The sequence below is a fragment of the Monodelphis domestica genome, chromosome 7 (assembly GCF_027887165.1).
Source record: "Monodelphis domestica isolate mMonDom1 chromosome 7, mMonDom1.pri, whole genome shotgun sequence".
Classification (NCBI taxonomy): Eukaryota; Metazoa; Chordata; class Mammalia; order Didelphimorphia; family Didelphidae; genus Monodelphis; species Monodelphis domestica.
Genome location: NC_077233.1, coordinates 17,024,945 through 17,049,549, shown reverse-complemented (window position 1 = coordinate 17,049,549; position 24,605 = coordinate 17,024,945). Strand labels below are relative to the sequence as shown.

The 24,605-nt window shown below is 41.2% G+C and overlaps 1 protein-coding gene across 6 annotated transcripts in view; it reads left to right on the top strand.

Annotated features, from left to right (window-relative positions):
* Positions 1 to 15,032, top strand: part of LOC100012477 (probable C-mannosyltransferase DPY19L2) — a 205,195-nt gene extending 190,163 nt beyond the window's left edge. For all 6 annotated transcript variants that reach the window (XM_007499954.3, XM_056804273.1, XM_016424414.2 and 3 more), the window contains one exon: positions 13,216 to 15,032. In XM_007499954.3, coding sequence (XP_007500016.1) covers positions 13,216 to 13,366 — 151 coding nt within the window. In that variant the 3' untranslated portion in view covers positions 13,367 to 15,032. The remainder of the gene's footprint in view (positions 1 to 13,215) is intronic.
* Positions 15,033 to 24,605: the final 9,573 nt, after the last annotated feature.

Here is a 24,605-nt window from a genome sequence, read left to right as displayed (position 1 = left end):
TGGAGCCTGTAGATTTTAGAGAAAATGGATAGATTTAGACCATTCTGAAATTTTCTGCTCAAAAACTAAGGCTAGTAGCCTCAGATCTAAAGGCCCTGAACTCCATCTACCAAAATCCTTAAGCCAAGATTTATTTCCCTTTGTGATTAATTAACTTTTTAAAGTAAAGATCCAGAATATAATATGCAGAGTGTACTTCCTTTGTAAAAGAGAAAAAATAGCCAATTAAAGTTAGATATTACTAATTTGTTTTCAAAGAATACAAAATATGAAGATAAATTGCCTGTATTTGCAAAGGCCTACCTTTCATGTAACTTCCTAAAGCCATAACCATCAGGCTTATAGGAACCATGGGTTATATAAAAGAATTAGGGCTAAATATCTGCACTGAGGAGCAGGCAAAGGGGACTATATTGTCTTGTCTCTCCCCTTTAGGAGATCCTTATTACAACTTAACATTTACTCTTAATCTGTCCCTAGGCTGCCAAGTTGTATAGTAGATAGAGTACTGGGATTAGTGTCAGGAAGATATGAGTTCCAGTCCAGCCTTAGACACTTATTAGCTATGTAGACTGACCATGAACAGGTCACTTAAAAATGCCTGCTTCAATTCCCTCATCTATCAACTGCCTTCATAATAGCTCCCAACAATCCCAGAATTGTTTTGAGGATAAAATAAGACAATATTTATAAAGCTCTTTGCAAACCTTTATGTGCTATATCAATACTAATTGTTATTTTTAGGGTTATCTCTAGGCCCCCTCTTCCACTGATTGAGCATCATATGTTTGAATAGAAAACAGAGTTGAATAGCTTTAGAGTTCTGGGAAATTGTAAGCTTAGTGCTAGAAAACTGGCCAAGAAAAGGCTTGAAGGTACTGAGCCAACTGTAGGTAATTCCTAGTCTTATGGACTCACAGGAACTAAAACAATTTGGCTTACTTTATCTTTGTTTCAGAAGTAGCCCTGTGGCAGAGTTGATAGAGAACTGGGTCAGTCTGCTTCAGCTGTAAGATGGGAACAGTGATAGTAGGAAGGGTTTAAAAGTCTAAAGTACTGATTTTGCCTTTGTTCCTGGGGGTTAAGGGGGGAACTCCTGAGTTTATTGGATTGAATTGAAGGTCAGACCTAAACTTTAGGAAGGTCAATTTGATAGCTGAATGGAAGATGGTCTGGAGTGAGGAGAGACTGGAGGCAGAAAGACCCACTAGTAGCTACTGCCATAGTCCAGGTATGAGGGGATCAGAAGCCTGCACTAAGGGTAGTAGTGTCAGAGAAGAGAAGGGGCCAAATATGAGATATAGAAAATAGAAACAATAGGACTTGGCAACTAATTGGAAATGATAATGAGAAGGGAGAGAGTGATGATGAGTTGTAGATAAGATCTAGGTTCTGAACTTGAGTGACTAGAAGGATGGTTCCCTCCAAATAACAGAAAAAAATGGGAATAAGGGAGGGTTAGGAAGAAAGATGTCAGCCATGTTAAGCTTTAAGTTTTCCCTAGGACTTCCATTTTGATTATAGATGGCCTTCTCAATAAATTTATACACAAATGGCAGGATATGTTTAGAGATGGCTAAAACAAGTGAGGGCTTTTCAAAGATTTTTATGGGTATATTTGTTGAAAGGAGGGAGATAGCCAGTGGACAAAGGAGTCTGAAGATAAGTATGAATGGGGATGATAGAAGGGGAAATGGGATATAATGGGATTACTTGTGAATTTAAAGGAGTCTGCCTTGGCAAGGAGAAGGGCTACCTCTTCACCTGAGATGGAGTAAATGAGGAGAAAATGATAGAAAGTAGCTTAGTGATGTGAAATGAGGAATTGGGGAGGAGCTCTCAATAAATGGCTTCATTGATTATTGGGAGACTTCTTGGAGTGGAGCAAAGATGACAAGGTAATCCAGAGCAACTCCATGCCACCATGAGAATCCTCTCTGACCAAGATTAAAATATTGCCACAAAATGAATATAGGAGTGAAAGAACCAACAAGGAGACAGAGTGAAACAAATTTCAAGAAAAGAAAAAACCAAAAGGTAGGCACAGGACATCTGGGGCACAGGGATGAGAGGAGAACAGAGATAGCAAGAAGCTGTAGCAAGGAGGGAAGAACAAGCCAAGAGCAAGCCACACACCCCCACCCCATATCTGCTGACAGAGGTTTGGGAACCTATGGCCAAGCCAATATCCAGACCATGAGATCCTGCTTGGGCAAATAGTATAAGCCAACCCAAACCCCTTGAAATTTCAAACCTGTGGAGAAGTCCTGAGCCCCAGCCCATGGAATTCTAGTCTGGGCCAAAGATAAGGACTTAGTTCACACTTTGGAGTGGTTGATAGTACTAAGTACTGATCTTTTTGCCCAACACTCAGTGCAGAGTTCCGTGACAGGAAAATCAAGGGTGTGCCTGATTGGATCAAGTACACAACCCCCATACCTAATCAAGATCAGTGAGATCAAAAGCCTGAGGCAAGTCTTTAAGCTATCAGCATCTTAAGGGTCAATTGAATCTGCAGGGGGAGGGGGCTCTCAGAGCTCACAGCCCTCAGACCATCACATCATTCTCCCAAACATACTTATAATTAGATTGGAAAAATGAGCAAACAACAAAAAAGCACCTAACTCTAAAGAATTTTTATGGAGACAAAGAGCAAGGTACCAACACAGATAGGGACAGTGAAAGCAAAGGAAATTCATACAAAGTTCAAAAGAAAAATATGGACTGGACACAGATTTTGGAAGAACTAAAAAAAGACTTCAAAAACCAATTAAGAGAGGCAGAGGAAAATTGGGAAAGAGAAATTAAAGTGATACAAGAAGAAATGGGCCAAATAAAAAAGGAGAACCAAAAACTAACAGAGGAAAATCAGGTTCTAAAAATCAGAATTGACCAAATAAAGACTATTTGAAACAATAGAGCAGAATCAAAGGAATGAAAAAAAGGAAAATATGAAATATCTTATTAATAAAACAACTAACTTAGAAAAAGAACTAGGAGAGACACTTTGAGAATTATTGGACTAACTGAAAGCAAGCTAGAACATTATACTGCAATAAATTATCAAAGAAAACTGCCCAGAGATCCTCAAACAAGAACATAAAATTGAAGTTGAAAGAATTCACAGATCACCTCCAGAAAGAAATCCTCAAATTACAACTTCCAGGAATGTGATAGCTAAATTCAAGAGCCACCCAGCCAAGGAAAAAATACTTAAAACATCCAAAAGGAAACCATTTAAATATCATGGAGCTACTATCAGGATCACACAGGACTTAGCTGCTTCTACATCAAAGGATTGAAAAGCACAGAATATGATATTCAAGAAGGCAAAAGATTTGGGTTTACAACCCAGAGTTGCCTATCTGTCTAGCAAAACTGAACATATTCTTTTAGGGGGAAAATGGAAATTGAATAAATTAGAAGATTTCCAAGCATTCCTGAGGAATAAGCCAGACCTAAACAAATTTGAAGTCCAAACATGAGACACAATAGAAGCCCAAAAAGGTAAATAAGAAAGTGAAAATGTAAGGGACTTGTTCAGGTCAAAATGTTTATGTGTTTCCATGGAAAGAGGATTTCTATAATTCTCAAAAATTACTCTTAGTGGTAGAGAAGATAGAAGGAATTTACTTAGAAAGAGGATAGAGAATTAAGCTGATTATGATGTATATGATGATATGATATATATGTAAATGTGATGATATGGAACAATATGTATATATGATATGTATGCATATGAATGATGTGTAAAAATCAATCAAGGGCTGAAAGAAGGTTGTATTGAGAGAAAAGGGAAGGGAGAGACAGAATGGGGTAAATTATATAACATAAAGAGGTGTGAAAAATCATTATAGAGAGGGGAGGATAAAGGTGCTGATGGGCAACTTTACTCTTATCTTAACTAGCTCAGAGAGGGTAAAACAAGTATATTCAGTGGGGTAAAGAATTCTATCTTACCCCACAGAAAAGTAGAGGGGGAGAATAAGACAAGAGAAGAGAGTACAATTGGAGGGGATGTGGGGGGGGGTGACAAAAAGCAAAATACTTGTGAGGAGGAACAGAGAAAATGAGAATAGAGCATGATTTAAAGGGGATAGTAAGATGGAGTGCAATACACAGTTAGTAATCATAATGCTGAATGTGAATGGGATGAACTCACCCATAAAGTAGAAGCAGATAACAGAGTGGATTAAAAACTAGAATCCTACTTTATGTTGTTTACAAGAAACTCATTTGAGAAACTCATTGACACACACACAGATTCAAGGTAAAAGGCTGGAGCAGAATTTATTATGCATCATCTAAAGTAAAAAAAGCAAGAGTAGCAATCATGAAACCATACAAAGCTAAAGTAGAAATTGATATGATTTAAAAAAAGATAAGGAAGAAAATTACATTTTGCTAAAGGGTGCTATAAACAATGAAGTAATATCATTAATAAACATTTATGCACCAAATGGTATAGCATCTAGATTTCTAAAGGAAAAATTAAAGGAGCTCAAGAAGGAAATAGATAGTAAGACCATACTAGTGGAGGATCTCAGCCTTCCCCTTTTAGAGCTTGATGAATTGAACCGAAAAATAAATAAGAAAGAAGTAAGGGAAGTAAATGAAATGCTAGAAAAGTTAGAGTTAATAGATATCTGGAGAAAACTGAACAGGGATAAAAAGGAATATACCATAGTACATGGTGCCTATACAAAGATTGACTGTGTACTAGGGCATAGAAATATTGCAAACATATGCAGAAAAGCGGAAATAATAAATGTAACTTTTTCAGATCATAATGTGATAAAAATTATAATTAACAAGGGTCCATGGAAAGGCAAATTTCAAATTAACTGGAAACTCATCTAGTTCTTCGAAACTAATGGGTCAAAAAAGAAATCATAGAAACAATTATGTAGTTTATTAAAGAAAATTTATTAAAGAAAATGACAATGAGGAGACAACATATCAAAATGCATGGTATACAGTCAAAGCAGTACTCAAGGGAAAATGTATATCTTTAAATGCCTACTCATCAAAGTTGAGAGAGAGGAGATCAATGAATTGGGCTTGCAACTTAAAAAATTAGAAAAGAGAAGTAAGCTGGATGGCTCAGAGGATTGAGGGCCAGGCCTAGAGATGGAAGATACTAGGTTCAAATCTGGCCTTAGATACTTTCCATCTGGGTGACCCTGGGCAAGTCACTTGACCCCCATTGCCGAGCCCTTACCACTATTCTGCCTTAGAATCAATACAAAGAATTATTTCTAAGACAGAAGGTCTTTTTTATATAAAAATAATTTAGAAAAGAACAAATTTTAAAACCCCAGATAAAAACTAATTGGAAATCCTAAAAATTAAAGGAGAAATTAATAAAATTGCAAGTCAAAGAACTATTGAACTAATAAATAAGTCTAGAAGCTGGTACTTTGAAAAAACAAATAAAAAAGATAAAGTACTGGTTAATCTAATAAAAAAGGAAGAAGAGAATCAAATGAACAGTATCAAAGATGAAAAGGGTGTTCTCACCTTTAATGAAGAAGAAATTAAGGTAATTATTAAGAACTATTTTGCTCAATTATATGGCAATAAATATGACAATCTAGGTGAAATAGGTGAATATTTACAAAAATATAAATTGCCTAGATTAACAAAAAAGGAAATAGTATACTTAAATAATCCTATCTCAGAAAAAGAAATGGAACAAGCCATCAAGAAACTTCCTAAGAAAAAATCCCCAGAGCCAAATGGATTCACAAGTGAATTCTAGCAGACATTTAAAAAAACAACTAATCCCAATACAATATAAATTATGTGACAAAATAAGCAAAGGAATCTTAACAAATTCCTTTTATGACACAAACATAGTACTGATTCCAAAGCCATGCCAACCAAAAACAGAGAAAGAAAACTACAGACCAATCTCTTTAATGAACACAGATGCAAAAATTTTAAATAGAATACTAGCGAAAAGACTCCAGGAAATTACCATTAGGATTATTCGCTATGATCAGTTGGGATTTATACCAGAAATGCAAGGATGGTTTAATATTAGGAAAACCATCCACATAATTAACCATATCAATAATCAGACCAATAGAAATCACATGATTATCTCAATAGATCCAGAAAAAAAACTTTTGAAAAAATTCAACACCTATTCCTATTGAAAACATTAGAAAGTATAGGAATAGAAGGGCCATTCTTTAAAATAACAAACAGCATATATTTAAAACCATCAGCAAGCATCATCTGCAATGGGGACAAGTTAGAAGCCTTCCCAATAAGATCAGGATGCCCATTATCATCTCTATTATTTAATATTATATTAGAAACACTAGTAGTATCAAATTAGAGAAGTAAAAGAAATTTAAAGGATTAAAGTAGACAATGAGGAAACTAAACTATCACTCTTTGCAGATGATATGATGGTATACTTAAAGAATCCTAGAAAATCAACTAAGAGGCTAGTGGAAATAATTAACAACACTAGCAAAGTTGCAGGATACAAGATAAACCCATATAAATCATTAGCATTTCTGTATATTTTCAAAAAAACTCAGCAGCAGGAGTTAGAAGGAGAAACTCCATTTAAAATTGTTCTAGACAATACAAAATATTTAGGAATCTCTGCCAAGACAAACACAGATATTATATAAACACAACTCCAAAAAACTCTTCACACAAATGAAACTAGCCCTAAACAATTACAAAAACATTCATTGCTCTTGGGTAGGATGAGCTAACATAATAAAATTGACAATTCCCCCCAAATTAATTTACTTATTCAGTGCCATACCTATCAAACTACCAAGAAACTTTTTTACAGAATTAGAAGAAAGTATAACAAAGTTCATCTGGGAGAACAAAAGACCAAGAATATCAAGGGAAATAATGAAAAAAAACATCAAGGTGGATCAATGGAATAGTGGTAGTCTCTCGGTGACCGAAAATGACATTGTCTTTGTGCGTTTTCATCTATTGATGTATCCTCATGTGGCTTTGAAGTCCAAAGGCTGAGGCACAGAGTTTATGGCACATGGGGCCTGGGACACCAGTTGTTACGGGAGGTGCGGTTGTGGCCTGGTGTCGGCGTTCACGCGCAGCGGCAAGACGTCGACGTCGCTCATCTTCAAAGGTGGTGGCGGCATGGTTAATGTGGGTTCGTCAGCTGCTTCTGACAGAGGCAGCAAGTTCTAGTTGCTTTGATGTAATGCCAGCCCACTTCAAGTTGGACTTTAGCTGATCCTTGAATCTTTTCTTTGGTCGGCCTTATTTCCAGAGTCCAGCTGACAGTTCACCATAGAATACCTGTCTTGGTATTCACTGTGGGTCCATGCAGATGACGTGTCCAGACCATTCTAGCTGGGTTTTGAGGACCAGGACTTCGATGCTGGTGGAGTTGGCTCTGTTGAAGACTTCCTGGTTGGTGATTCGGTCCTGCCATCGGATCCTCATGATTGACCGGAGGGAGCGTTGGTGGAATTGCTCCAGCTGTTTCATGTGCTTCCGGTACAGTGTCCATGTCTCACAACCGCACAGGAACAAGCTGAGGACCACTGCGTTATACACTTTGAGCTTCGTCACAGTGGTTACACCTCTGTGTTAGAGAACTTTGGAGCTCAGCCATCCAAGTGCCTAGCAGGCCTTTTGGATCCTGGCATTGATCTCATGGTCTAGGGACCCGTCATTGGCGATGGTGCTGCCCAGGTACTTGAAAGTGTTGACGTTAGAAAGCTGGGTGCCGTCTATTGTAATGCACGGCTGGTTCGTTGGCCTCCCTGGTGCAGGTTGGAATAGCACCTCTGTTTTGCTGAGGCTGATAGTCAGGACAAACAGTTTTGTTGCGGTGGAGAACCTGTCCACAATGGTTTGGAGGTGATTTTCCTGGTGGGCCATGAGAGCACAGTCATCTGCAAAGAGAGCTTCCAGGATGAGTCTCTCTGTTGTCTTTGTTTTTGCAGTCAGGTGGCGAAGGTCGAATAGTGAGCCATCCAGTTGGTATTTGATGTAGACTCCCAGGTCTAGATCCATCACAGCATGTCATAATACTTGGGTGAAAAATAGGTTGAATAGTACCTGAGCGAGGACACAGCCTTGTTTCATGCCATTGGAGATGTTGAAGCGATCAGAAGTCTCTCCACCAGATAGGACTTCCCCTGTCATGTCAACATGAAAGAGCTGGATCAGTTTGACGAATTTTGCTGGGCAACCGAACTTGCTGAGGATCACCCACAATGCGTCCCTGTTCACTGTGTCGAATGCCTTTGTCAGGTCTATGAAGACAATGTAGAGACTCAGGTTCTGCTCAAGTCATTTCTCCTGCATTTGCCTCACCGTGAAGACCATGTCGATGGTGCTGCGATCTGGTCAGAAGCCACATTGTGATTCAGGCAGGTTCTGCTCTGAAACAGATGACAGGAGTCTGTTGAGTATAACATGGGCAAGGATCTTTCCGGCAGTGGAGAGTAGTGAGATGCCTCAGTAGTTGTCACAGGCTGCTCGTGCACCTTTGTTCTTGTACAGGGCTACAATGGAGGCATCTCGTGAGTTCTGGGGGCATGTCTTCCTCTTCTCATATGCTGGTCAGCACTATGTGGAATGCCTGGAGCACCTTTCCATTTAAGGCCTTGTACACCTCGGTTGGGATCCTGTCTTTACCTGGTGCCTTGCCTGCACTCATTTGTTTAATGACTTTTTGGACTTCCTCTATTGAAGGAGGGATGTCAAGTTGTTCAATGGTGTGGTTTTGGGGGAATCTTGTCAAGGGGGCTTTGGTCGACTGAAGAGGGTCGGTTGAGAAGCTGACTGAAGTGTTCTTTCCACCTGTTGCTGATGCCTTTTTTATCTTTTATGAGAGTGTCACTGTCAGAGGATAGCAAGGGAGTGGTGGTGAGTTTTAATGGCCCATAGACAGTCTTGAGGGCACTGAAAAATTGTTTGTAGTTTTTCATATCAGCAAAGTGCTGGATTTCTTCTGCCTTTTTTTCCCACCATCAGTCTTGCATCTTCCTGATCTCACGCTGCGCCGGGGCTTGGAGAGACTTGAATCTATCCTTTTTAGGGGCAGAATTTAGGTTATTTTGCCACTCCATAAAAGCTTTGTTCTTCTTGCTCAATAGGTCTTCAATAGCAGTGTTGTTCTCGTCAAACCAGTCCTGGTGGTTGCGTTGTTTTGGGCCTAGGACTGCCTTTGATGTTTCCTTCACTGCGTCTCTGAACTGGTTCCATTTCTCGGTTGAGCTTCCAGTGAATGGTCCCTTGGCAGACAGCTTGTCATCCAGGCAGGACTGGAATGTTTTCAAATAAGATGGATCTCTAAGACGACTCACGTTGTAAAATGCACGAACTGTCCGGGCGCGTTTTGGATGGCGAGGTGCAATGCACATTTGTAGAGTCTCTCTAACCAATCGGTGGTCTGTCCAGCATTCAGCTCCTCTCATGGCTCTGGTGATCTGTACATCCTGGATATCTCGCCGGCATACAATGATGTAGTCAATGAGATGCCACTGTTTTGATCGTGGGTGCATCCACGTTGTTTTATATTTGTTCGCCATTCTGAACACAGTGTTCGTGATGGTGAGTTCAAACTCTGAGCATTTGCTGAGTAGCAGTAGGCTGTTGTTGTTCATTTTGCCCACACTGTTTGCCGAGCACTCCTTTCCATCTTTCATGGTCCTGGCCAATGCAGGCATTGAAGTCTCCCAGTAGTATCAGCTTGTCATTTGTGGGCACTGAGTGCAGGACGGCACTCAGGTCACAGTAGAACTTCTCGATGGTCTTCTCTGTGCTGGTCAGTGTTGGGGCATATACACTGATGATTGTGGCATACTGGTCTTTGCTGAGAGGCAAACGGATCTTCATGAGCCTCTCACTGATGCCCACAGGCAAGTCTGGCAGCTGTTTTAGCAAACTGGTCTTGATGGCCAGGCCAACACCGTGGATTCTGTCTTCATTTGAGGCTCTACCTTTCCAGAAGAAGGTGTATCCAGTGGGGGGTTCGCTGAGTGATCCCTCTTCTGGTAAGCGTGTTTCGCTTAAGGCTGTGATGTCGATGTTATATCGCGCCAGTTCTTTACCGATTAGAGCTGTTCTTCTCTCAGGTCTTGGGGTGTTCTCTCTGTCAAGTAATGTTCTGATGTTCCATGCTTCTAGTAGGAGTTTCTTTGTATTATGTTTTCTTTGGTTTCGACCGCTTAAAGGGATGACCCGCCAGCCGCAGTGTGCTGACCGGGTGTTTGTAGGGCAGGCAATGTTTGGGACACCTTTTCTAGTCCCCTCCCTTGATTAGAGTGAGCAGTGCTGTCCTAGAGAGGGCTGCTCAGTCGCCCAGGATGCTGCCGAATGTCCCTGCTGCCCACAGGGCCGAGCGACCACTGGTCCGTGGGCTGCCTACGTGCAGGATCGTGACTACAACTGCCAGTGGTCACCTCCACCTGTTGCGTCACCACTCCCCCATTGCCGCAGGTCTTGAAGAGGGTGGAAGGGGTTAGGATAGATGAGTGTGCACAAAGATACTTGTGTGTGAAAGAGATTTAAGTGGAAAAGTCGATGCACAGAGACAGTCCCACTCTTTCAGCGTTGGAAGCCTGGGTCCAGTGGCATGAAAAATTGTTACGTCTGGAGACTTCCTCAGCTGCATTGGATGGCCATGTTGTCCTTTGTGCTCCAACAGGCCCTAAGCACTCCACAGTGCTTTGCTGCATCGCCCTCTCAGCCGTTGAACCTTCTTGTTGGTTTCTTCCGTCTGTTCCGCCGAAGCAGTCTTCACATGCTGGGTGAGCAAAGCCCTGGTTCACCAGGGGTCGACGACCCGATGGCTACCCTCACAAGGTTTAGCCGGCCTGTCGAAGCTGTTGCCTGGGGTGTGGCCGCTGCCGCATGCTAGCAGCTACTGGGAGCCACAAGGGAGAGCTGGGTGTCAGGTGGGGGGTCAGAGGCTGGAGAGCTGCCCTAGGAAGGCACGACAAGCCCTCCATACCAGAGATACCAGAGATACTACCCCTCCCTGAACACCTCATACACCCCAATCAATGGAATAGACTAGGGATAAATGACCTCACCAAGCTAGATTTCGATAAACCCAAAGATCCCAACTTTAGGGGACAATAACTCACTATTTGACAAAAACTACTGGGAAAATTGGAAAATAGTATGGGGAAAATTAGGCCAATGTCTTATACACTCAACCAAGATAAATTATAAATGGGTAAATTACTTAACTATAAAAAGTGTAATATGAATTGTTTTGATTATATCAAATTAAAAAGGGTTTGTACAAACAAAACCAATGCAACCAAAATTAGAAGGAAAAAATGAACCAGGAGAACATATCTATAACAAAACTCTCTGCCTGACAAAGGCTTAATTTCCAAAATACATAAGTTACTAAGTAAAATTTACAAAAAATCAAGCCATTCCCCAATCAACAATTGGTCAAGGTACATGAATAGGCAGTTTTCACATGAAGAAATCAAAACTAGCAATGAGCACATGAAAAAGTGTTCTCAGTCCATCCTGATTAGAGAAATGCAAATCAAAACAACTCTGAGGTACTACCTCACACCTAGAAGTCTGGCCAATATGGCAGCAAAGGAAAGTGATAAATGTTGGAGGGGATGTGGCAAAATTGGGACACTAATACACTTCTATTGGAGTTATGAATTGGTCCAGTCTTTCTGGAATGCAATTTGGAATTATGTGCAAAGGGCTTTAAAAGAATGCCTGCCCTTTGACCCAGCAATATCACTGATGGGTTTGTACTCCAAAGAGATAATAAGGGAAAAGACTTGTACAAAAATACCCATAGCTGCACTCTTTGTGGTGGCAAAAAATTGAAAAATTTTCCCCCCACTTGGGGAATGGCTGAACAATTTGTGGTATATGTTGGTGATGGAATACTATTGTGCTAAAAGGAATAATGAACTGGAGGGATTCCATGTGACCTGGAACGACCTCCATGAACTGATACAGAGTGAAAGGAACAGAACCAGGAGAACATTGTACATAGAGATGGATACACTGTGGTACAATCGAATGTAATGGTCTTCTCTACTAGCAACAGTGGAATGGCCCAGGACAATCCAGAGAAACTTAGGAGAAAGAAGCTATTTATATCCAGAGAAAGAACTGAAAAACATAGGATCGATCACATGGTTTGATGAGGATAGGATTGGGGTTTTGGTGTTAAGAGATCACTCTGCTGCAAATTTGAATAACATGGAAATGGTTTTTTAACAACAATACATGGATAACTCAGGGGGATTGTTTGTCAGCTACGGGAGCAGGGAGGGAAGGGGGAAATCATGACTGTAATCACGGAAAATATTCTAAATTAAAAAAAAAAGAAAAATAAACGGCCTCATTTTTTCCATGAAATATGGAAATTTCCAATACAGCTTTTCCATGAAATGTCCTCTTAGCTGAAAGGATGGGACCAGGCAAAGCATGGGAGGTTTGAGAAGAGCCTGGAAAAGCTATGGTGGTGGGACAGGAAGTCACCTAGCAAGATGTAAGAGTTGTCTCACCACAGTGAGAGATTATTTAACCTACATTTGTCATAGACTCAGTCAGCATGGTTTCCTGATTTTTCCCAACTTCATTCAGCAGCAGGTAAGTAGCAGTGAAAGCAGCAGATATTGAAATTAATTGAACACTAAGGCTTGGACCAGGTAAGATCTTCGATAGCAGATGACTTGATTCCCCAACAGGCAGAGGAAAGAACTGAGAAGTCAAGGGATTTGGGTGTCTATATGAGAACAAAAAAACTGTTTCTGCCTTCAAGAAACTTAAAATTATAAAAAAAAAAAGTCTCTATTTCTCCCTGGACTACTTCCTTGACAGTGGTTGACATCCCAGTCAGTTTGTACCATTAAGTGTTTGGAACAAAAGCAAACTGAAACCTCATTCTTCCTTTTCTGTTTTAGGCTGCTAAAAGTGGCCAGGTTTAGTGCCTCAAATTTGGAGGGTGGCAAAACATATAAAACCATTTTATTCAACCTTTACTATGGTCATAAGGACATTTCCACTTATTTGAGGAAATGGTTCTTGGTAGTGAAACATGCTTAAATTCTACCTTATTCTTATTAAAATGTTGGTTAAGATATTTTTAAAATGAGTGACATTTTTGTTTTTCTGAAGTAGGCCACATTCAGAGAATTGATTGTTTGCATTTTTAAGATTTTGGTGTGCATCTTTTCACATATCTAACAACTATTCTCCTAGGCCTGGTTGCAGCATGCTTGAGATCTGGGATGAGGAAGACCCTGAAAACGTCAAAAGACCTTCCCTATGTCGCGTCCTCATTAAGGATGGCCGGCCCTACTTCACCTCTATGTACCAAAATAGCATATACAAAGTTCTCAGAGTGAACTAGGTGGGGTGTGGACTCAGCCAGAGCCCGTGGATGAAGGAGTGTCAGCAATGGTCATTGGTCTGCTCCCTGGCAGTGGTATCATTTGAAAAAAAAAATCACAAAATGCTTTTGGAAGTGTTTTTAAGAAAGAAAACATTTTTATTCAATCATTTAATTCATGCTGATTAAAGGTCAATAATTCATTTTTCACATTGCAGAGTCAGCCTTTGTTATATAAAAACTAATTTGTGACATAAAACTTGTTATGTAAGTGGTTAGATGTTCACATGCTACTTTATCAAATATTTATCTTAAAATGTTTCAGGATAGCCTTCTCTAAGAAAGAACAAAGACTAAAACGAGAGTGTAAGTTCTTTTTTAACCAAATAAATTGCTTTGGATTTTCTTAAATAAAATAAGTCATTTTATGCTTCTTTGCGAACTCTAGAGGACCAGCCCAGCAATACTGCATGCTGATTTGGTATTTCCATGTTGATTGACTTGTTCCTGATCCCATGTGGGTTACCTCTGGGAGGAACTGAATTTTTGCAAACACATTTCTGTGAAGTTTCAAGTAACCAAGAAGAATCTTAAATAGATTTGACCAACTTTTCATCATTTGAGTTAGTTTTTCAAACACCATTATTCACATTAAAGTGAATGTCTTCAAACATCTTTGAATAGTTATAGATATTAAGATGAAGAGTTTATAGCTTATAATGAAAAATTATACGTAAGTCCCAGTATTTTTCCCCCATTAATACCCAAGTAGACTTGAAGTGTGGCTAAAATGGGGTGGGGTGGGGTGGGGTGGGGTAGGGAGCACAAATTCTCAGAAAAGGAAAAAAGAAGAGTCAACAAAATTCACCAAGTGCTTTTTTTCTTTTTGCTTAAACAATGGATCTTCGACGTGGCAAAAAGGTGGTCATTTTACTAAGACTGTAGCTTGTTGTACATCATATCTTCCCCTTTTCCTTTCATCGTATTTATTTGTATTTGATTTCCAGTGGAAGTACTACTTTATAATTCTATTACACACACACACACACACACACACACACACACACACAACCCCCCTCATATGCCCTATTTTAAGCAGCCTTTAGGCCTTTAAATCATAAAATTGTTAAATACACTTTTCATTCCCCTCAGCTGCTTGTTAAACTCTATTGCATTACCTGTAGATATGTGCCCCATCTTCTAATTCTTACTTATTTGTGTTTGAACAGTATTCTTGGCCCAAACGCTTTTGGTGGTAATAAGATATAATTCTATAGATTAATAAGTAGGAAGAATAACAAACATTTTGTTGGTTTCCCTCTATACAAATGCTTCAAGTTGGGTAGCTAGAATTTCCACACCATATTAAAAAGGGCCATAAAAGAAGCTCTACTCTAGCTAGCTAACATTTGACAGCAACCCTTCTGACTTTAGTGCAATGGCAGGGCAGAGGACCAAAGGAAGCTCATCTTGATGTTTAGTTTTTGAGAGAACATTTTCCATAATCTTCCCCTAGAAAACTAGATGAGTCAAAACATTTGAAAGATAAAGAACATTTTAAAAGAAATCATTACCATTCAGGAAAGGATGAAATGATGTATTTGCAAGACTGTAATTTGTAAATGGATTTTGTATCAGTTATTTTATGTATTATATACGTTGAATAAAAAGAAACCTGAAGTTTCAATCTGTTGTCCCCATTTTTCTCTTCTTCCCCTGACTAATGGAGCAGAGCTTTATGGCAAGAGCTGAGCTCATGGTCAGACTGAGCAGAGGATTTTGAAGTAGAGGGAGGCTTGGGCTTGTTTTAAGGACTTAGAAAAGAAACTAGTTAGTAAGGAAAGATGGAGGATTTGAGATTCTTTGTAGAGGTGAAGCAAACAATGCTAAAAGAATTGAGAGAAGTGACTTTTCTACTTGAATATGCCTATTAACATCTTCAGGGTCCAAGTTAAAAGTCTCCTCTTCTAGGAAGCCTTCCAGATTCTCCCATCTGTGAATGATCTTTCCTGGGACCCAATATACCATTTTTGAAGACGATGGGAATGTATGGGAATATCGCACATAATGTTGGGCACAGTTGATGTATTGATTGTTTTTTAAGGGGTGGAAAGAACAATTACTGGCTCTAGTCTCAGAGGCTTGGGAGTTGGGGTTCAGGAGCGGGGTGGCCTGACCATGGTGCTCAACAGGAACCATTTGGAGAGATTGTCAACACTACAGAGAAGGTTCTAATGACCTACGATCACGTGGAGCTCTCCTTCAGTGACATGGATCATGTGACATGGACAAAGGATCCAAGGAAGGCAGCCTCTCACTCCTTACAGTTATTTTTCTGTCCGAGAGAGTCCATGCAGTCACTCATGATGCCATTTTGCCTAATGAAGGACTATGAGATGAAGCAGCCTGTGTTTGGTGCAAATGACATCTGGGGAACAGTGAAGGCAGAAGCAGGAGGTGGCTGGGAAGGATCAGCTGTTTACAAATTGACCTTTGCAGCAGGAGGCGCCAGTGAGTTTGGACAGCGAATGGGACGGTGGGGGGGGGGGGGGGGGGGCCCAAGCTTCCACAGGTGAAGTCCTCCGGGGAGCTAGCAGATACTCTTACATGCCCAATGGAGCTTTTCCCATGCCAGCTGCCAGCAGAATGTACCCAAATCCTCCAAGCTATCCCTATGCTCCACCTCCACCTGAGTTTTGTCCAGGACTTCCTAGGATGGATGGAGCTTTGGGTCCATGCGGGCCCCCCTCCATATCCTGGGCCCATGGAGCTGCCTGTTACAGGTGGCCCTGATGTTCCTTCTACTCCAGCCTCCGAAGCTGCTGCCAGCGCCTACTTAACTCTGCCGATCCCTATAATGTCTACCAGAGGACGAGAAGACCCAGGAGAGGCACCCACAGTCCCCTCATCACTCACCTGGTCCCTTATTCCCCCAGAGCCCTGCTTGGATTTGGTGGGGAGGCTTTTGTCAGCCCTGGCCTTTCCCTCTAGGCCTGTGTCCAGCTGGCCTAGAGACAGCAATTCCTCTCCTCCACCTTTATCAATGGAACTTTCCACTGGAGCCGCCATTTCCAATGTATTCCAATTGCATTAACACAGCTCCCCATAAGGGAGGGCTGGTTCTGGTCCAGCTTCTCAGCTTCTCCCCAGAACTCTTACTTCTTTAATTTTTTCTTTCATTTTGAACTATACTTGTGGCTCCTCCCAGCTCAGATCAGCAGAATTATCTATCTCCCAGCCCTGGGTCCCCTTCCAGTTCCTATTCTTGTTCCATCACCACTCTCCAGCTACGAAGTCTAGTCCGAGTTTCCAGTGTGACCATGAGATTGGATAGTGGTTTTCCCCCAAGAGTCCCATCTTTTCCACTCTTCTCCCTTTGGGGTATCACATCTGTTCAGACTTCCCTGGTTTTTTATATCCCCACCTCTTTGTTGTGGTTTTTGATCCTGGGCCTCTGATACCCTGGGTGGATTGGGGGTGGGGAGAGGGAGAAAAAGGGAAACCTGCTCAGCCAGGTAGAAAACAAATGATTGCTTGGCTTTGCTCCCTTGTATTCCTAATTCATGCTTTTAGAGGGTCTTGAAGATCCCTCCTGTGCTCCATAGGCTGTTTGGGTCCAGAGCTGAAGATGGCACAACCTTCCCCACCCTCCTTAGGGCTCCTCCCTAGGCAGAAATCAGGTGTCCTTGGGGCCTGGCTTAGTTCTGAGTAAAAAGTATCTGTTGTCAGTCCCAATCCAGTTCTCATCTCTTTAAGCTTCGTGCACCTGATTAGTGACTCTCCCCTGGATGCACTAACTTCCTTTGATTTCCTCTTACTGACCAGAGTGTGAGAAGATCTTTATTTAAAGAGAACTCCCTATTTATTTGAACAAAAATTCAGTTAATATATTAATGTGAAATAAATCCTCTTGCACCTTGATGTGTTTGGCAAAACTATGATGCAGTAAAGGTGAAGTAGCTTGAGAAAGGAAGGAAGGAAGGAAGGAAGGAAGGAAGGAAGGAAGGAAGGAAGGAAGGAAGGAAGGAAGGAAGGAAGGAAGGAAGGAAGGAAGGAAGGAAGAAAAAAGAGAAAGAACAAACAATTACAGAGAGGCAGCTGGAGAATAGGAAAGGAACTGGAGTCAGTGCACCTCTAGAAGAGTTAGCCTTGGCAAGGACAAGAATTCACTTTCTTTGTCAGAGACTGAAGAAGATGGGAGAGAGTGGGAGAACTTTTCAAGGACTTTGAAGATTGAGGATGACAGAAAAAGGAGCTCCTATTGAATGGTCTCAGTTTTTTATGTAAAAGTAGGCAAGGTCTTTTATTATTTTTTATTATTTTTTATTCTTTTCTCTATTCTTCTATTCTATTTTATAAAAGAATCCCTTTTACTGAGATTGAGGATATGGATCTGGGCTGGGGGGGGGGGGTTGAAGGAAAAGCAAGTGAGTTAAGGAAGCAATTAGGAATAAAACTACTACCCTGTGATGATGGAAACCCAGCTGAAATTGAGCAACATGAATTTTCACTGTCATCTGTGCGCAGGAGAGAGTTAGCATATCAAGACTTTGGGCAAAGAGACCAAGTAAGAGGCTTTTGCGATGATTTAGGCAAAAGTTTGCCACTTCTAGAATTGGGTGGTGGCTAGACATGGAGAAATGGAAAAGAAGTGCAGATAGACTCCAGCAGACTTGGCAAGTGATTGGATCTGCAGCTGAAGGAGAGTTAAGAGCTGATAATGGCCACAGGAAAAGGATGCTAATGGCTACAGGGCTGGAGCTGGAGTCAGGAAGAGCCGAGTTCCAGTGTGACCCCAAGCACTCACTCTCTAGTTAACCTGGGAAAGTTCCTGTAATCGATATCCTTATCTGTCAAATGAGGATTATTATAGCACCCACTTCCCAGAGTTGTGACGATTAGGCGAGTCTCCTAAGTGGACAGCATTTTGCGACCCTAAAGCACTGTATAAATACCAGCTATTGTTTTTACTGGAGATCACGAATCTGAGTGACAGGGAAGCTCATGAAAGGGCTGAGCTTGAGGGGAAAGATGGTGTGAACCCCTACGACCTCCCTGTGGATGGATCCACGAAGCAACGAAGAGCGCGGGCTCGGTGGGCACATCGCAAAGGATCACGGAACCTCCGAGGAAGCCTAGAGGCAGAGACTGGTCTAGGATAGGGCATAATAGCCAGATCTCCCTCGTATAGGCGCGTCATCATGGATGGAGATGTGGAAATAAGCTGCCTCCAAAGTCCTGGGCTGGTTTAGGCTTCTATCTCATCTCTCATCCATTTCTTTCTTGCTTTTAGACGAAGGACATTCCTGGAGAGCCAGGAAACAAGCCGCCAGCACCGGCCATATAGAGTCCGTGCTGGGATTGGCCATACCCGAAGCAGCAGGGTCCGGGGTGACCTGCCTGGCTCAGCCACGGAGTCCCAGAGAGGTTGCCTCAGCCCTCCACCAGCCATGCAGCTTTCATTGGCAAATGGTCCTGGCGGGCCAGAGGCTTGGCAGACATTGCATTCTGGCCGTCGCCCACGTCCCGTAGCTCCTGAACTTTACGTGAGCCCCAGAGGGGGCAGCACGCTAATTCTAAGATGAATAGAAACACGTAAAAGAGAGAACCAAGTTTCAAATGTTTATTTGCAAATTGTGAGCGCCATCTGCTGGCCACCTGGCAGTACGGCATTCTGCGCACTCGGACCCCTTAAAACAAAACCCAAAGAAAAGAGGAAGAGGCGGCACAGATTCAGCAAATATTTGTGCTGTAAAGGCAGAGCTCCCGGGAAGAAGACCGGATCTCACGTGACGCACTCAAGTGCATTCGGGCAAGGTAGTGGTACTGGTGCTTTTGATCCTGTAGACCAAGAGCTAAATAGATAACATCCCTGGGTCACCGCGGTCTAAAAAGCAGGCTGGCTTGCATTATTAGCCAGATTGCGTGGGTTCTCTGACTTGGGCTGTGGGAGTGGTTGCCTGGAGAGTCAGCCATTGATTTTTTTTTTTTATTCCTAGGCTCTAGACCTTTAATACGGTTCTGAGATCATTGGTTCCAAGGCAGAAGAGCAGTGAGGGCTAGGCAATGAGGGTTAAGTGACTTGCCCAGGGTCACACAGCTAGGAAGTGACCGAGACTATATCTGAACCCAGGACTTCCCGTCTCCAAGACTGGCTATCGACTGAGCCACTTAGCAGCCTCCCAGCTCCCTTTTTTTTTTTTTTAAATTATTTTATATTTTTTCCCATGGTTACCTGATTCATGTCTCCCTCCTCCCTCCCAGAGTTGACCAGCAATATCTCCAGGGTTCCCAGCTCCCTTTTTGCAGAAAAGGGAAGATTCAGAGAAGTGAAGTGACTTGGTTAAGGACACATGGCCGGATGAGATTAGCCAATAAAGTCACCACTGTCAAGTACTTTGAGAGGCTGAATAGAAGGCAAAGACCCCCGTTAGCTTGTTTTTCTAGCTAAGACCTTAGAAATGGCTGTTAGCCTAGGAGGCACGTTCAGCTGGATGGACCTGACAGCCTTTATGAGTCCCAGAAACACTTGCATACTTAAAGGTGGCTTGGCTGTGTCTGATGACCTTGGTGGTGAATCGCCCTGCATCAGCTCAAATGAAAGCAAATTGGGAAGGTGGTTTCTGTTCTACCCTTCCTTCCTGAAAAGGCCCATTAAATAAGAACCTTTTTTGTTCAAGCCATGCAGGACTCGGCTAGATGCAAAGGGATCATCCCGCAAGCAAGCCCGAAAAAGACGATTGTTAAATTTTCACTGTGAGTGCATGTATCTCGGGAATTGGCAAGTGCTACAAATCAGGGCTTGATTTATTGATCGCCTAAACTTGAGGAACGATGGAGAAAATGGTAATAATGTAGATTCAGCTTAAAAGTATGTCATGCATCCATTGCCTCCCCTCCCCCCAGAGTGTTGGTTGTTAAATGTTTTCCAGCACACATCTAGGTCTAACTATCTTCCAGGTAGTTGAGATTTGAAAAGGAAATCAGTCAAACTTTAGGAGGACTTATAAGGACCCTGAACCTGTAAACCAGAGGATAAGAAGAGAGGCCGAGCCCATCAGGTGGACTAGTCTATTGCCACAGTCCAATAACTAAGAGAGGAAAAACTAGCCATACAGAGGAAAGGTGGCTTTAGGGATTCTAGGCTCGGGTATAGAGAAAGGCACTTGCCCTTGGAGTCTAGAAGTGCCACCTTAGGGGCACCTCTCTGTGGGAAGTTATATAAAGGAAGAAGTAGACAGGAGTAATAGCAAATCCTTGGACATGTACTTTCCAAGTTTGAGCTTATTTTCTCATACACCCTGTGTGTAATTTTAGGGGGTATTTGGAGAAGGGGGTATTTCTGGAACAACTGTCCTATACCTAGTTAGGAAATAACCATTTTTATTTATTTTTTTAAACATTTTTTATTTGGTCAATTTCAAACATTATTCCTTGGTTACAAAAATCATTTCCTATTCCTCTCTCCCCTCCCCCCAGACCCTCCCATAGCCAACCCAGAATTCCACTGGGTATTACATGTATCCTTGATCAGAACCCATTTCCATGTTGTTGTTTACACTAGGATGTTCATTTAGAGTTGACATCCCCAGCCATATCCCCTTGACCCATGTAATCAGGCAGTTGTTTTTCTTCTCTGTTTCTACTCCCATTGTTTTTCTTCTGGATGTGGATAGTGTTCTTTCATTTAGATTTCTCCAAGTTATTCAGCATCACTGCAGTGCCTCTAATGGAGAAGTCCATTACGTTCGATTATACCACAGTGTATCAGTCTCTGTGCACAATGTTCTCCTGGTTCTGCTCCTTTCACTCTGCATCACTTCCTGGAGGTTGTTCCAGTCTCCATGGAATTCCTCCACTTTATTATTACTTTGAGTGCAATAGTATTCCATCACCAACATATACCACAATTTGTTCAGCTATTCCCCAATTGATGGGCATCACCTCATTTTCCAATTTTTGGCCACCACAAAGAGCGCAGCTATGAATATTCTTGTACAAGTCTTTTTCCTTATTATCTCTTTGGGGTACAAACCCAGCAGTGCTATGACTGGATCAAAGGGCAGACAGTCTTTTATTGCCCTTTGGGCATAGTTCCAAATTGCCCTCCAGAATGGTTGGATCAATTCACAACTCCACCAGCAATGAAGTAATGTCCCAACGTTGCCACATCCCTTCCAACATTCATTACTTTTCTTTGCTGTCATGTTAGCCAATCTGCTTGGTATGAGGTGATAACTCAGAGTTATTTTGATTTGCATCTCTCTGATTATAAGAGATTTAGAGCACTTTTCCATGTGTTTGTTAATGGTTTTGATTTCTTTATCTGAAAATTGCCTATTCATGTCCCTTGCCCATTTATCAATTGGTGAAAGGCTTGATTTTTTGTACAATCGATTTAGCTCTTTGTAAATTTGAGTAATTAGACCTTTGTCAGAGGTTTTTGTTGTGAAGATTGTTTCCCAGTTTGTTGCTTCCCTTCTAATTTTGGTTACATTAGTTTTGTTTGTACAAAACCTTTTTAATTTGATGTAGTCAAAATTGTTGATTTTATATTTTGTGACTCTTTCTGTCTTGCTTGGTGTTAAAATCTTTCCTTTCCCAAAGATCTGACATGTATACTATTCTGTGTTTGCCTAATTTGCTTATAATTTCCTTCTTTATATTCAGGTCATTCACCCATTCTGAGTTAATCTTGGTGTAGAGTGTGAGGTATTGATCCAAACCTAATCTCTCCCATACTGTCTTCCAATTTTCCCAGCAGTTTTTATCAAATAGTGGGTTTTGGTCCCCAAAACTGGGATCTTTGGGCTTATCATAGACTGTCTTGCTGAGGTCATCTACCCCAAGTATATTCCACTGATTCTCCTTTCTGTCTCTTAGCCAGTACCAAATTGTTTTGATAACCACTGCTTTGTAGTATAGTTTGAGATCTGGGACTGCAAGGCCACCTTCCTTTGCATTTTTTTTTTCATGATTTCCCTGGATATCCTTGATCTTTTGTTCTTCCAAATGAACTTTGTTATGTTTTTTTTTTCTAATTCAGTAAAAAAAATTTTTGGAAGTTAGATGGGTATGGCACTAAATAAGAAAATAAGTTTGAGTAAGCTATTCATCTACGTTTTATGGGTGAGTTCATCACATTCACGTTCAAAGTTATGATCGTCACTTGTGTATTCCCCAGCATTTTGATATCCTCTCCTAGTTCTGTCCTTTCTTCTTTTTCTATATCCATTTAAACCAGTGGCTTACTTTTAGTCAATCCCCCTAATCCCCTCCCTTGATATGCTTCCCTTTCTGGTCCCTCCCTTTTTGTTCCCTTCTTGTTTTTTCTTTTAGGGTCTGTTAAGTTCCCTCCCCGCCTCTCCTTCCCTCCCTTTATGTACTCCCTCCCCCCTATCCCCATTAGTTTTACCTTCTCCCTTACCCTGTAGGATAAGATAGAATTCAAGATCCCAATGGATCTAAATGCTCTTCCCTCTCAGAGTTGATTTCACTGAGAGTAAGGTTTAAGTATTACCTATTAGCACTCTTCCTCTCCTTCTTATAAGGTATTCTTCCCCTCCCCTTTCCATGTGTATCTTTGTGTGAAAAAGATTATTCTATTTATTTTATTTCTTCAACTATCCCTTGGTCTCCTCTTTGTTTCCCTCCCACACCCTTTTTCTTTTTTTGCATATTATCTCATAGGCCTTAATGCCCCACTCTTTTCCTATGAGTGATTCTTCTAATTACTATAATAATGAATATAATTTTTGAGTTACAAATAACATTTCCCCCATATATTAATATATATAATTTTTATCTAATTGTAGCCCTTATAGAAGAGAGTTTGAATTAAAAAAAAAAACCTTTTCCCCTTTTCCCTCTCTTTATTATTTACCTTTTCATGTTTCTCTTGATCTTTGTGTTTGGATATCAAACTTTCCACTTAGTTCTGGTCTTTTCTTTACAAATACTTGGAAATCTTCTATTTTGTTGAATGCCCATACTTTGCCCTGGAAGTATATAGTCAGGTTTGATGGATAGGTGATCCTTGGTTGATTACCCATTTACTTTGTATGTGCATGAGCGAAGAGGAGTAGCTTCTGGCGTGTTAACTCAGACTTTGGGACCTTCTTAGCGCCCAATTGCTTATTATTCTGCTAAATTGGACCCAGTAGCAGCAGAAGCACCACCATGTCTTAGAGGAGTAGCTGCTACAGCCTTACTAGTAACAAAAACCGTTGATTTAGTATTGGGATGTCCATTAACAATAATGTGCCCACATGAGGTAGAAGCATTATTGATAAAACATAGAACACAGGCATTCTCGGATCAGAGAATTACAAGATATGAAATAACCTTATTAAATAGTGAAAATATTACCTTGAAACGCTGTTCAACTCTTAACCCTGCCACCTTGCTTCCAGATTTACCAACTTCAGGAGAACCATTACATAACTGTGAAACATTAGTGTCCATGGCAGAAAAGCCTCGAGATAATCTCTTGGACACTCCCTTAGACAATGCAGATCTGAATTTATTTACCGATGGTTCCTCTTTTATGAGGGATGGCATACGTTACACTGGAGCTGCCGTAGTCTCAGAATTTGCCACTGAATGGTCAGCTTCACTACCTTCTAACATTAGCGCGCAAGGAGCAGAACTCATAGCTCTGAAGCAAGTTTGTATAATTGCCAAGGATAAAAGGCAACAATTTATACGGATTCTAGATATGCTTTTGGCATTTGTCACTCAGTCGGGATGCTATGGCTCCAAAGAGGATTTTTAACCTCAGCTGGAAAATCCATAGGTAATGCAGAAATTATTAATGAAGTTCTTTCTGCTCTCCAGCTTCCTGAAGCCCTAGCTGTAGTTCATTGTTCTGCCCATACAGGTGGCACTGACCCTGTCTCTAGAGGAAATGATCGAGCAGATGCCGCTGCAAAGCTAGCAGCCATAGAATTAATTTTAACACCTGAATTAATTTTAACATTAACAACCACTGATAATTTAAATTTATCACTTTCCTATAATGAAAAGGAAGTGGAAAAATGGAAACAAAAATTTAAAGCAAAACAGATTAATGGAGTATGGGTATCATCTGAAGGAAAACCCCTGCTCCCTAGAAGTTTCTATAACCAAATTTGCCAATCTATTCATAAAAATGGTCATTCATTTTGGCACCCAGCGCATCATGGACTCTGTTAAGAGAGTATGGATAGCCCCTGGTATAACTACCATAGCCTCTAAAGTGTGTTCAGCCTGCTCTACCTGC